This window comes from Seriola lalandi, unplaced genomic scaffold (assembly GCF_002814215.2).
Source record: "Seriola lalandi dorsalis isolate HSWRI2012SDOR001 ecotype SW California unplaced genomic scaffold, Sedor1 jcf7180002054484, whole genome shotgun sequence".
Classification (NCBI taxonomy): domain Eukaryota; kingdom Metazoa; phylum Chordata; class Actinopteri; order Carangiformes; family Carangidae; genus Seriola; species Seriola lalandi.
The window spans coordinates 457646-470144 of record NW_019525037.1 but is presented as its reverse complement, the minus strand read 5'-3'; the positions used below and the strand labels follow the sequence as shown (position 1 = coordinate 470144).

General features: G+C 41.5%; 2 protein-coding genes, 7 non-coding genes and 1 pseudogene across 9 annotated transcripts; 7 read left to right on the top strand and 3 right to left on the bottom strand.

Moving 5' to 3' along the window:
- Positions 1-140: 140 nt before the first annotated feature.
- On the bottom strand, positions 141-2799 carry LOC111659605 (tripartite motif-containing protein 16-like). Its single transcript, XM_023412607.2, has one exon. It carries the CDS (start codon positions 2584-2586, stop codon positions 892-894), a length of 1695 nt encoding a protein of 564 aa, XP_023268375.1. The 5' UTR covers positions 2587-2799; the 3' UTR covers positions 141-891.
- A 1645-nt stretch (positions 2800-4444) lies between these two features.
- trnap-ugg (transfer RNA proline (anticodon UGG)) lies at positions 4445-4516 on the top strand. Its single transcript has one exon. It is a non-coding gene; the product is annotated as a tRNA-Pro (tRNA).
- Positions 4517-4808: 292 nt separating this feature from the next.
- On the top strand, positions 4809-4880 carry trnap-cgg (transfer RNA proline (anticodon CGG)). Its single transcript has one exon. It is a non-coding gene; the product is annotated as a tRNA-Pro (tRNA).
- Positions 4881-5354: 474 nt separating this feature from the next.
- trnap-agg (transfer RNA proline (anticodon AGG)) lies at positions 5355-5426 on the top strand. The gene has a single exon. It is a non-coding gene; the product is annotated as a tRNA-Pro (tRNA).
- Positions 5427-5710: 284 nt separating this feature from the next.
- On the top strand, positions 5711-5782 carry trnap-ugg (transfer RNA proline (anticodon UGG)). Its single transcript has one exon. It is a non-coding gene; the product is annotated as a tRNA-Pro (tRNA).
- Positions 5783-6007: 225 nt separating this feature from the next.
- trnap-agg (transfer RNA proline (anticodon AGG)) lies at positions 6008-6079 on the top strand. The gene has a single exon. It is a non-coding gene; the product is annotated as a tRNA-Pro (tRNA).
- Positions 6080-6363: 284 nt separating this feature from the next.
- On the top strand, positions 6364-6435 carry trnap-ugg (transfer RNA proline (anticodon UGG)). The gene has a single exon. It is a non-coding gene; the product is annotated as a tRNA-Pro (tRNA).
- A 178-nt stretch (positions 6436-6613) lies between these two features.
- Positions 6614-6685, top strand: trnap-agg (transfer RNA proline (anticodon AGG)). Its single transcript has one exon. It is a non-coding gene; the product is annotated as a tRNA-Pro (tRNA).
- Positions 6686-7614: 929 nt separating this feature from the next.
- LOC111659606 (tripartite motif-containing protein 16-like) lies at positions 7615-10451 on the bottom strand. Its single transcript, XM_023412608.2, has one exon. The coding sequence runs from the start codon at positions 10080-10082 to the stop codon at positions 8406-8408; it is 1677 nt and encodes a 558-aa protein (XP_023268376.1). The 5' UTR covers positions 10083-10451; the 3' UTR covers positions 7615-8405.
- A 249-nt stretch (positions 10452-10700) lies between these two features.
- Positions 10701-12499, bottom strand: part of LOC111659634 (E3 ubiquitin/ISG15 ligase TRIM25-like) — a 2750-nt pseudogene continuing 951 nt past the window's right edge.

The following is a 12499-nucleotide window of genomic DNA, read 5'->3' as shown; positions in this document are numbered from 1 at the left end:
AACATCTTTCACTTTGTTGCGTTTTAGGGTAGGAAAATGTGTTCTACTGTTTTAGTTACAACTTAGTTTAATGTTTTCTCCAGCAGTTTTGACAGGTGAGTAATGAATTCACAAACTAAAAATAACTTACAACAATGTAATTCTTTAGCAAAAACAACTTTATTGATTGATTGATTAATTGTGATTAATTGATTTGATTAACATATGATTAATGATTCAGTGATAGAGACAAGGCTTGTTTTGCTGCTCCTTAAGGTCCCATGAAGTGAGACAGACACACTAGAAAATATTACAGCAACAATATATATATATATATATATATATATATATATATATATATATATATACAGTATATAACAAAACAGGAAGGAAAACACACAAAAGAAAAGATTTACATAGACCACACAATAAGTTTCAGATTTCTCATAAATAAAATTGTCAATACCAGCAGTTTTTTTCAAAGATCTCTAGAATTTGGCAAAAATCTGTGTATTTCACTACAAATACCCCAAAATCTAATAAAGTGCATCATGAGATTTAGCTCTGTATTACAACTGTCCGTTTATTTCTTTTCTAAATATGTGTCACGTTCTGAGATACCTCCCTGTTGCCCTGACCTTTCAAATCAAAGGATATACTTTAGCTTGCAGGAATGGTTCTTATCACAATGTCACTGCACAGATTAAAATAAGAAATATCTGAAATTGATAAATGTATATTTTTTGCTATAATTTCTAATGCATTATTTCTGTTATTCTTTAAAAAACTATGGATAAAAATTTCAGAAATATGAAAGAAGACATCAGAGTCACCTGATGGGCAGATGATCTCTGGAAAGTCCGGCACTAAAACACTACAGCAAAGAGAGCTCAGTAACAAAACTGAATCAGTCTACTTGAGCTCACACAGCTCAGCTGTAGATACAAAATCAAGCCTAAGTCCAGCATAGAGAGGCTGAGTGAATGTGGTCTGGACTCTGTGGAGGAGAGTCATGGTTTGAGAGACGCTGTAGAAGGACAGAACACCTGCTCTGTGATCCAGGTACACTCCTACTCTGGAGGACTGAGGGCCTGAGACGGGAGTTTTTCTTTTGTCATGTCTGAATTCATAACTTTTGTTGACACATTCTAAAACCCAAGACTTATCATTGTGTCCAAATCCACTTTCAACTCCTGTTCTGTTTATGTCCTTGTATGTGACTGCTACTGAAACTCCTCCTCCACTCCACTCCACCTCCCAGTAACAACGTCTGGTCAGACTCTCTCTGCTCAGGACCTGAATCCTGTTAGTGAAACTGGGTGATTCTGATTCTCTGACATATAAGTCTACTGCAAACTGCACCACTCCTAAAAATGATGGTTCCATTACTGCTGCTTTTCTGTTCCCTTGTAATATCAACAATGTGTGAGCTGTGCTTGGATCCAGTGTGATTTGTTGTGAATATTGTAAGAATTCACCTCTGGTCTTGGGCTCTGCTGGCGGCAGTAAAACGTTCACTTCAGCCACTGTCAGTGAGATCTTGGGCCATAACTCATTAAAAATGTCACATAATTTGTCTCTGGCCTCTGATGCAGCTGCCATCACATCCTCAAAGTAGCTCAGAGGACGGATATTGATGCTGGGTGAGTCTGTACATTCACTGGCTTGTGACAGTGAAGTGTAATTGCGGAGAAAGTGGGAGTGATCAGGTGTGTGTGAGAGCTCCTCCAGCTCAGCATCTGTCCTCCTCAGTCTGGTGATCTCCTGCTGCAGTTCCTCCTCGTACTGTTTGGCCCGACTGACCTCAGTTTTCTGCCGGGATCTGATCTGCTTTTTCAGATCAGAGCTTCTTTTCTCCATGAGACGGATCAGATCTGTGAAGATCTTCTCACTGTCTGTCACTGCTTTATCAGCAGAGTGATTAATGGCCTCCACCTCCTGCTGAAGCACCTTCACATTTTTCTCTCTGCCCTGGATCCTCTGCTGGATTATTTGGCGACTCATTCCGAGCTCTCTCTGCCTCTCAGCCCTTTCTGCTTCTGCCAAGACAAAGTCGTGTTCTTTATGTTCAGCCATGGAGCAGAGATAACAGATACACTGCTGATCAGTGCGGCAGAAAATCTTCATCACTTCACCATGACGAGTACAGATGTTCTCCTGGAGCTTCTTTGAGGGGTTGACCAGTTTATGTTGTTTAAAGGCAGGAGATTCATAGTGAGGCTGGAGGTGCTGCTCACAGTAAGACACCTGACACTGCAGACAGGACCTGAGAGCTTTCAGCTTTCTCCCAGTGCAGAAATCACAGGCCACATCTTCAGGTCCGGCATAGCAGTGATAAGCTGGAGCAGCTTGGAGTCCAGTCTTCTTCAGTTCCTCCACTAACTCTGCTAACATGGTGTTTTTCACCAGGACAGGTCTTGGTCTGAAGGTCTGTCTGCACTGAGGACAGCTGTGGATCCTCCTCTGATCCTCTTGATCCCAGTGACTTTTAATACAGCTCATACAGTAGTTGTGTCCACAGGGAATAGTCACTGGATCCTTCAGTAGATCCAAACAGATGGAACAGCAGAGTTTTTCCTCGTCCAGCTGAATTCCTCGCTGCGCCATTTCACTTCCGAGAGACGGCGAAAGTCAAATCACTTCCAAGTAAAAGCTGCCATATGATCCAAACCAAAGCTCGATTTCTTTTCTCAATTTTCACTTGCTCATCTGCAGTGAATAGGGCTCGTCTGTTGGAAATTCACAGAATTACGATTACACACTGGGATCTGTAAAGTGGCAGATCTCTGAAGGGGGCAGAAAGCCGGAAGCATCTGTTATAAAAACGACTGGCTGAACTTTAGAACAAGAAGAGGAAGGAGTGGTTATTATGCTTGGGTTCCTTACAGGAAGAGGAGTGGTTTCTGCAAAGCAGTGTGTGCTTTTGGGTCCTGTTACTGATTAAATGAGTGTGAGACATAAAACTGGGCAAGTTCAACCTAGTAACATGTTTTGCTCACAATCAGTTATTGTAAAGTTCCCCTTTGAATAGTGTTTCTACATTAGAATACTGCAGCACCCTTCACTGCTCAAATATCGACAGAATGAAATTAATTAGCATCCTGTAATGACCATTTGCTGTTGGAACTGCTCAGCAAATTTACATAGTCTCTCTGCTGAATCACCAAAGTTGGAATTATACTCCTTCAAAAGTATCCGAATACATAAGAGAGTTTTATAATGGGACTCTGTAGGTCGCAGAGGAGCTGACATGCATATCTCAATCTCAATAAAAGGCTGGAACATCTTTCTCCTTTGGCACATAGCATCATTCGTGTTTCATGTTTCTTTTATATTTGAACTTGGTGTTAATGTGTCTGTTTCAAACTCTCCTCCTGACTGGAGGTGGGATCAGCATGACAGCTCACTTGATGTGTGAGAGAGAAACGAAGACACAAGGGAGTGGGAAAAACTGTAGAAACACTAGGAATGAGGGAGAGATGCCACAAGACCAAAACATACAAAGTCAGTGATCAAAAAAAAAAAAGGTAGGATAACAGACAGGCGACTTTGTTCTAGTGGCTCCGCTGGTGGAGTGCGTGTAATTAGGACTAAGTCCTTGCCGTGGCCCTTTTCTGCTTGTCATCCCCTCTCTGTTACTATGAATGTAATAAAAGCAAAAGCCTAAAAAAATTTCTTTGAAAAAGAAAGATAGTCTGTCTCTTCTAACTATATCTCTGATTGCTCATGTTACAGTTAATGCAGCTGAAATCACAGATCAGTCTTTGGCTTTAATTTAGGCATTTCTTTAGGCCTCACAAACATATTTAAATGAAAAAATGTTCCAAAGCTCAACTTAGAACTTGTGATATTTCTTGAGATAAACTTCAATGTTTCGTGGCTCGTTGGTCTAGGGGTATGATTCTCGCTTAGGGTGAGAGAGGACCTGGGTTCAACTCCTTGATGATCCCAATGTTTGGAATTCAACAGTGGTGGCTGTTTGTGTCACACCAGCCCTTTGGAATGATACAGTGATGGTTGTTCTCCACATTTGTGTCAAAGTAAACCTACCAGAGCAATTAAGAGGGTGTATCATTTGGACATTGCAAAAAGCACATATGCACAAGGGTGACAAATGACAGAAAAAACTAACATGAACTCTTAACATGTTTTTGGGCCACCAGAACACCTTCAATGTACCCCGGCATTGATTCTACAAGTCTATGGAATCTACAGAAGGAATGGAATGCCATTTTTCTTGTCTATTCTCTACGTTTTACTTCACCCTCTATTTTGCCAAGGGGTTGTTCTAGAAAATGGATATTCTTGCTTATGTTTCCTCCTTTGATGTTAGGATAAAGTGTTTACATGCCTTTTAGAGGGCATTATGAGTCTCTTGACTGTTCATTAAAGTCTGACTGTGTATGTCTTCAGGCCTCACAAACTTATTTAGATGTTCAAATGAAATGAAATGCTAACCTTTTGTCGCTCGTTGGTCTAGGGGTATGATTCTCGCTTTGGGTGCGAGAGGTCCCGGGTTCAACTCCCGGACGAGCCCCTTGTTTGCAAAGGTCTGGTAGTGGCCATTGGTATCAGCTCTGAAATGCACCTGAGTTCTCTGTGAACATGATAGAACATATGCTCTTTGCTCATGTCTCCTCCTTTGACATTGCTATCAAGTGTATGTTTAGATACCTTGTCGAAGGCATTATGAATCTCTTAACTGTTCATTCAGGTGTGTCTGTGCTTTTCTTTAGGCCTCAAACATATTTAATTGTTCAAATGAAAAAATGTTCTACAGTTCAACTAAGAACTTGCGATTTTTCTTGAGATACATTTCAACCTTTTATGGCTCGTTGGTCTAGGGGTATGATTCTCGCTTCGGGTGCGAGAGGTCCCGGGTTCAACTCCCGGACGAGCCCGTTCTTCGGAATGATGCAGTGATGGTTGTTCTCCACATGTATGTCAAAGCAGTCCTACCAGAGCAATTAAAAGGGTTTGTCATTTGGACATTGCAAGCACGCACATATGCACAAGGGTGACAAATGACAGAAAAAACTAACATGAACTCTTAACATGTTTTTGGGCCACCAGAACACCTTCAATGTACCCCGGCATTGATTCTACAAGTCTATGGAATCTACAGAAGGAATGGAATGCCATTTTTCTTGTCTATTCTCTACGTTTTACTTCACCCTCTATTTTGCCAAGGGGTTGTTCTAGAAAATGGATATTCTTGCTTATGTTTCCTCCTTTGATGTTAGGATAAAGTGTTTACATGCCTTTTAGAGGGCATTATGAGTCTCTTGACTGTTCATTAAAGTCTGACTGTGTATGTCTTCAGGCCTCACAAACTTATTTAGATGTTCAAATGAAATGAAATGCTAACCTTTTGTCGCTCGTTGGTCTAGGGGTATGATTCTCGCTTAGGGTGCGAGAGGTCCCGGGTTCAACTCCCGGACGAGCCCCTTGTTTGCAAAGGTCTGGTAGTGGCCATTGATATCAGCCCTGAAATGCACCTGAGTTTTCTTAGAACATGTGCTCTTTGCTCATGTCTCCTCCTTTGACATTAGTATCAAGTGTATGTTTAGATACCTTGTCGAAGGCGTTATGAATCTCTTAACTTTTCATTCACGTCTCACTGTGCTTTTCCTTAGACCTCACAAAAATATTTAATTGTTCAAAAGAAAATATGTTCTAAGGCTCAACTTAGAACTTGCGATTTTTCTTGAGATAAATTTCAACCTTTTGTGGCTCGTTGGTCTAGGGGTATGATTCTCGCTTTGGGTGCGAGAGGTCCCGGGTTCAACTCCCGGACGAGCCCCTTGTTTGCAAAGGTCTGGTAGTGGCCATTGGTATCAGCCCTGAAATGCACCTGAGTTCTCTGTGAACATGATAGAACATATGCTCTTTGCTCATGTCTCCTCCTTTGACATTGGTATCAAGTGTATGTTTAGATACCTTGTCGAAGGCATTATGAATCTTTTAACTGTTCATTCAGGTGTGTCTGTGATTGCGATTTTTCTTGAGATAAATGCTAACCTTTTATGGCTCGTTGGTCTAGGGGTATGATTCTCGCTTAGGGTGCGAGAGGTCCCGGGTTCAACTCCCGGACGAGCCCCTTGTTTGCAAAGGTCTGGTAGTGGCCATTGATATCAGCCCTGAAATGCACCTGAGTTTTCTTAGAACATGCGCTATTTGCTCATGTTTCCTCCTTTGACATTAGTATCAAGTGTATGTTTAGATACCTTGTCGAAGGCATTATGAATCTCTTAACTCTTCATTCACGTCTCACTGTGCTTTTCCTTAGACCTCACAAAAATATTTAATTGTTCAAAAGAAAATATGTTCTAAAGCTCAACTTAGAACTTGCGATTTTTCTTGAGATAAATTTCAACTTTTTGTGGCTCGTTGGTCTAGGGGTATGATTCTCGCTTTGGGTGCGAGAGGTCCCGGGTTCAACTCCCGGACGAGCCCCTTGTTTGCAAAGGTCTGGTAGTGGCCATTGGTATCAGCTCTGAAACTGTCTCTTATACACATCTTAAGCTAGTAGGAACCACAAGTTCTTACTGTGTCTTTGTCACAAATTTGTTTTATGTTTAAAAGCTCAGCTTAGAACTTGAGATTTTTCTTGAGATAAATGCTAACCTTTTGTGGCTCGTTGGTCTAGGGGTATGATTCTCGCTTAGGGTGCGAGAGGTCCCGGGTTCAACTCCCGGACGAGCCCCTTGTTTGCAAAGGTCTGGTAGTGGCCATTGGTATCAGCTCTGAAATGCACCTGAGTTCTCGTGAACATGATAGAACATATGCTCTTTGCTCATGTCTCCTCCTTTGACATTGGTATCAAGTGTATGTTTAGATACCTTGTCGAAGGCATTATGAATCTTTTAACTGTTCATTCAAGTCTGACTGTGCTTTTCTTTTTTTGACCTCACAATCATATTTAATTGTTCAAACAAAAAAATGTTCTAAAGCTCAACTTAGAACTTGTGATTTTTCTTGAGATAAATTTCAATTTATTATTTTAATCTATTTTAATTTGGAGTGGGTGAAAATGTGCTTCCTTGACTCGCATAGTTCGATGATCATCAGGATGAGTGCTGTGAAAAAGAGAAAAGTTGATTCAGAATGTCGAGTTTTTAACACAGAGTGGACTTATAAATATTTTGTTACTCATGTGGGTTCAAAGGCTGTATGCCTGATATGCCAAAATGCAAATTCTGTTTTCAAACAATATAATATTAAGAGACATTTTTCGACCAAGCATGCCAACTATGCCACCAACCTATCGTCGCGGGAGAGAGAACAAAGGGCCCTGAAATTGTCCTCCGATTTAACCGCCCGTCAGAATATTTTTGTGAAGCAGACGGCCATACAAGAGACAGTCACAAAAGTAAGCTACATGCTGGCTCATAAGCTAGCCAAACACAGCAGGTCGTTCTCAGAGGTTGAGTTTTTGAAAGACTGTATGGTTGAGACTGCTAGCAACCTGTGCCCTGACAATAAGAGTCAGTTTGAAAAAATCAGTCTGTCTCGTCGGACCGTTACCAGGCGTGTGGAAGTGATTGATGAAGACTTGTTAATTGTAATATTCATGAGTATGATCATGTATTTATGATCATGTACCGGTAGTTTAAAGTAATTCTGCACTAAATATTTCATGTTTAAATTTTATTTCCAATTGTGTGGCCCTTCACTTACTTTAACAGAGTCAGTATGGCCCACTGGAAAAAATTATTGCCCACCCCTGTTCTAGATACTCAGACTGCACTTTGTTGTGTTCCCTCTGTTATACTGTCATGTATGTTTCAGATTTTGTCCAGCAACTTTAACAGAGTTCCTGGAAATAATTTTTTAAAATCTATTATTCATTCTTAGTGGAACAAAATCTACTTTATTGATTAACTTTGTTGACATATGCAATCAGTAAATCTTAAATGACTCTTGTTCAGTTTTACCATCCACATATTCACTTCGCATCACACAGTCTGTAAAATCAGTATTTCAGCACTATGGAGGATATCAGTGGTCTTAAACAATGTTCTCCTTATTGATAATTCCAGTAATGATCACATCTTGACCTCACTTTTATAAAAGTGACAGGAACCAAATAAACGTCAACAATTCGGCTGTGATTAAGGGAAAACTTGCTGTTCTATTATAATGGATTATTCAATACAACAAAAAGAATAGGTCTATAACCAGATTTTAGGATTTTAATTTCAAGGTTTTCATTTTTTAATATATCTATTTTTTGTTGTTGTTGTTGTTGTTGTTGTTGTTCCCTCTGCAATCTGGTTGAATACATTTCATTCAAAAACATTAAAATGTTGTAGATAGCCACCTACAGAGACTCAAACCAAATCAACAGAACATCAAAGACGTCACAGCTCCGCACCACACAGTTAGATTGACAGGTGATCTCCGGAAAGTGCGCTGCAGAAACATCAACATAAGGAGAGCTGAGCGGAACAAACAGCAGTGGATCCTGCACCAACAAACCAAAGTCCAGCGTAGAGAGGCTGAGTGAATGTGGTCTGGACTCTGTGCAGGAGAGTCATGGATTCAGAAACGCTGTAGAAGGACAGAACACCTGCTTTGTGATCCAGGTACACTCCTACTCTGGAGGACTGAGGGCCTGAGACGAGAGTGCTGATGCTGTCATGTCTGAATTCATAACTTTTGTTGAAACATGCTAAAGCCCAAGACTTATCATTGTTTCCAAACAAACTTTCATCTCCTGTTCTGCTGATGTCCTTGTATGTGACTGCTACTGAAACTTGTAACCCACTCCACTCCACCTCCCAGTAACAAGGTCTGGTCAGACTCTCTCTGCTCAGGACCTGAAACAAGTGGATGAATCTTTCCAGGTTAGGAGAATAAAACTGTTCTTCAAACGTCACTGTTGCTTTTCTGTTCCCCTCAGATAATAGCAGCCGTGTATTTGCCGTGTTTGGATTCAGTGTGATTTGTTGGGAATATCTTAAGAATTCAGCTCTGGTCCTGGGCTCTGCTGGCGGCAGTAAAATGTCCACATCAGCCACAGTCAGTGAGATCTTGGTCCATTCCTCTTTAAGAATGTCCTGGAGTTTGTCTCTGGCTTCTGACGCAGCTGCCATCACATCCTCAAAGTATCGCAGAGGACGGATATTGATGCTGGGTGAGTCTGGAGAGTCAGCGAGATTTGAAAGCGATGGGTAATTGTGTAGGAACTGGATGTGATCTTCTGTGCGTGACATTTGCTGCAGCTCATCATCTTTCCTCTTCAGCTCAGTGATCTCCTGCTGCAGTTTCTCCTGAAGCGCTTTGACTCGACTGACCTCAGTTTTCTGCTGCGATCTGATCTGCTGCTTCAGATCAGAGCTTCTTTTCTCCATGAGACGGATCAGCTGAGTGAAGATCTCATCACAGTCCTTCACTGCTTTATCAGCAGAGCGATTGGTAGCCTCCACCTCCTGCTGAAGCACCTTTACGACCTCCTCTCTGTCCTGGATTCTCTGCTGGATTTTTTGCTGATTCAGTATGAGATCTCCCTGCTTGTCAGCCCTTTCCGCTGCAGCTGAGACAGTGTCGTGGCTTTTATGTTCATCCATGGAGCAGAGATAACAGATACACTGCTGATCAGTGCGGCAGAAAATCTTCATCACTTCATCATGACGAGAGCAGATGTTCTCCTGGAGCTTCTTTGAGGCGTCGACCAGTTTATGTTGTTTAAAGGCAGGAGATTCATAGTGAGGCTGGAGGTGCTGCTCACAGTAAGAGACCAGACACTGCAGACAGGATTTGACAGCTTTCAGTTTTCTCCCAGTGCAGACATCACAGGCCACATCTTCAGGTCCGGCATAGCAGTGATCAGCTGGAGCAGCTTGGAGTCCAGTCTTCTTTAGTTCCTCCACTAACTCTGCTAACATGGTGTTTTTCACCAGGACAGGTCTTGGTATGAAATCCTGTCTGCACTGAGGACAGCTGTGGATCCTCCTCTGATCCTCTTGATCCCAGTGACTTTTAATACAGCTCATACAGTAGTTGTGTCCACAGGGAATAGTCACTGGATCCTTCAGTAGATCCAAACAGATGGAACAGCAGAGTTTTTCCCGGTCCATCTGAATTCCTCGCTGCGCCATTTCACCTCCGAGAGACAGGAAATGTCAACTGCTTTCACTTTCACATGAAGGGTTGAACCTGTTCAGCAACAACTTGATCTGTAGTGTATATGGCTTGTTAGCTTTTACACTTCACAGCATGTTGGTTATACTCATCCATACACTGTCAGGTCTGCACAGAACAAGAAACACATCGACTGAATGGGAGTGACTTTGTTTGAGAACAAGAAAAACCAGGTGGGGTTTTCAAGGTTTCATTCTTTCAGCAAGTCGAGCAATTTCAGTGGCGCAGAGCATAGTTACACACCTTGTTTACAACATGGAGATTAGTGTATGAGACATAAACTGGACAAGTGAAACCTGAAAACACTTGCTGTTGGTGAACAGACCTTTAACCCTTTGTATCCTCCAGGATTATTCACCTAAACGTTCACAGTGAAGCTGTTCAGTTAACGAGAGGACCGTCCTTCAGCTGTGTCTTCTTCAGTAGTGTGTCTAATTTGGGAAAACACATGCTGCCTTTTGAGTCCACACCTGCTCTTCTGATTGCATCAGTGAAAATAAATAGCGTCAGTTATATTCTCATATGCTTTTCACGTTTAGTACCTAGACATAAGTGAAGAAATACAGTATTCACTCTTGGAAAAATGGTTTATTGATTGACATTGTTTACATATCCACTTGATAAATCCTGGAAACTAAACAGAAAGAACAAATATAAGACCTACACAGACCAAACAACAGATTACAGGTTCCATTGTTACATTATTCTCTTCATCTATTTGAATTGATCACTTGATTTTTTTAAGATTACCGTATTGTGTTCATCACTTTAATACATTTTCTTTCTTGAAAAACAAAACAAAAATCTCTGAGATATAAAAACAGAAGACAAACATATAGTTAATGACCACTACAATGCAAATCAAGTTTGAACCTTGTTAACATCCATATGAAGTTTTTATATAATACAGACATATGATGACTGAAATAATCAGTCAACACCATGACTGAGTGTTTCCACCTTGAACTGCAGTGAATCAATGACAGTCTCATAAAAACAGATTCAGACAGCCAGGGTTTCATACGTCACAAACCTAAGGAACCAATCCTGTCAACTCGTGGGTGCAGGGGGCGGGGCTAAACAAACCTGAAACCTTGTCAGTACGGAGAGCGAGAGAGTTAGCATTAGCACAATCTCTAACACTGTGTCAGCCATTGCCAGTTACAAGCTAACAAACAACATAAACAAATAAAAGATGCTAACTACGCTAACCGTTCTGATATGTCCGGTAATCACTGAATTTAGTGCGCAACAACCTCCTGAGTCTGGGTCTGACTGACGCTCAAACATGTGGCGGAGTATCTCTGATGTTTCCTCCTCTAATCATATTGATACTCTCTTATTTTCCACCTGCCAACCTAGCGGTAGTCGGGGGGCGGGTCACAAGGCCTGATCCAGAATTTCTCTATGAGGAAGTAAGAGTAGATGTGCTTCTGCCCCAGTTCTCCTTTTTTGTTTTCCACTTTTTATGTGTGAAAACCATGTTCAACAAAATATTAATCATAGCAGAGTATTTAACATAGTTTAAAACATGTCTGGAGAGGAATTTTAAAATGGCTAAAAAGACAAAGAATACAGCAGCACAATGCATCAATAGAAACTTGAAGAAGAAGACATCAGAGTCACCTGATGGGCAGGTGATCTCTGGAAAGTCCGGCACAAAAACTCCACAGCAAAGAGAGCTGAGCGACAAAACTGAATCAAAATCCATTAAACAGTAAAAAGAGAATCTCACTTATTACCTTTTTAATAGATCCAGTCTACTTGAGCTCACACAGCTCAGCTGTGGATCCAATGTAATGAGCCCTAAGTCCAGCGTAGAGAGGCTGAGTGAATGTGGTCTGGACTCTGTGCAGGAGAGTCATGGTTTCAGAGACGCTGTAGAAGGACAGAACACCTGCTCTGTGATCCAGGTAGACTCCTACTCTGGAGGACCGAGGGCTTGAGACGGCAGTGCGGATGCTGTCATGTCTGAATTCATAACTTTTGTTGAAACATGCTAAAGCCCAAGACTTATCATTGTTTCCAAACAAACTTTCATCTCCTGTTCTGCTGATGTCCTTGTATGTGACTGCTACTGAAACTCCTCGTCCACTCCACTCCACCTCCCAGTAACAAGGTCTGGTCAGACTCTCTCTGCTCAGGACCTGAAACAAGTGGATGAATCTTTCCAGGTTAGGAGAATAAAACTGTTCTTCAAACGTCACTGTTGCTTTTCTTTTCCCCTCAGATAATAGCAGCCGTGTATTTGCCGTGTTTGGATTCAGTGTAATTTGTTGGGAATATCTTAAGAATTCAGCTCTGGTCCTGGGCTCTGCTGGCGGCAGTAAAATGTCCACATCAGCCACAGTCAGTGAGATCTTGGTCCATTCCT

Coding starts and splice junctions, on each gene's coding strand:
- LOC111659605 (XM_023412607.2), bottom strand. CDS start 2,586: ATGGCGCAGCGAGGAATTCAGCTGGACGAGGAAAAACTCTGCTGTTCC.
- LOC111659606 (XM_023412608.2), bottom strand. CDS start 10,082: ATGGCGCAGCGAGGAATTCAGATGGACCGGGAAAAACTCTGCTGTTCC.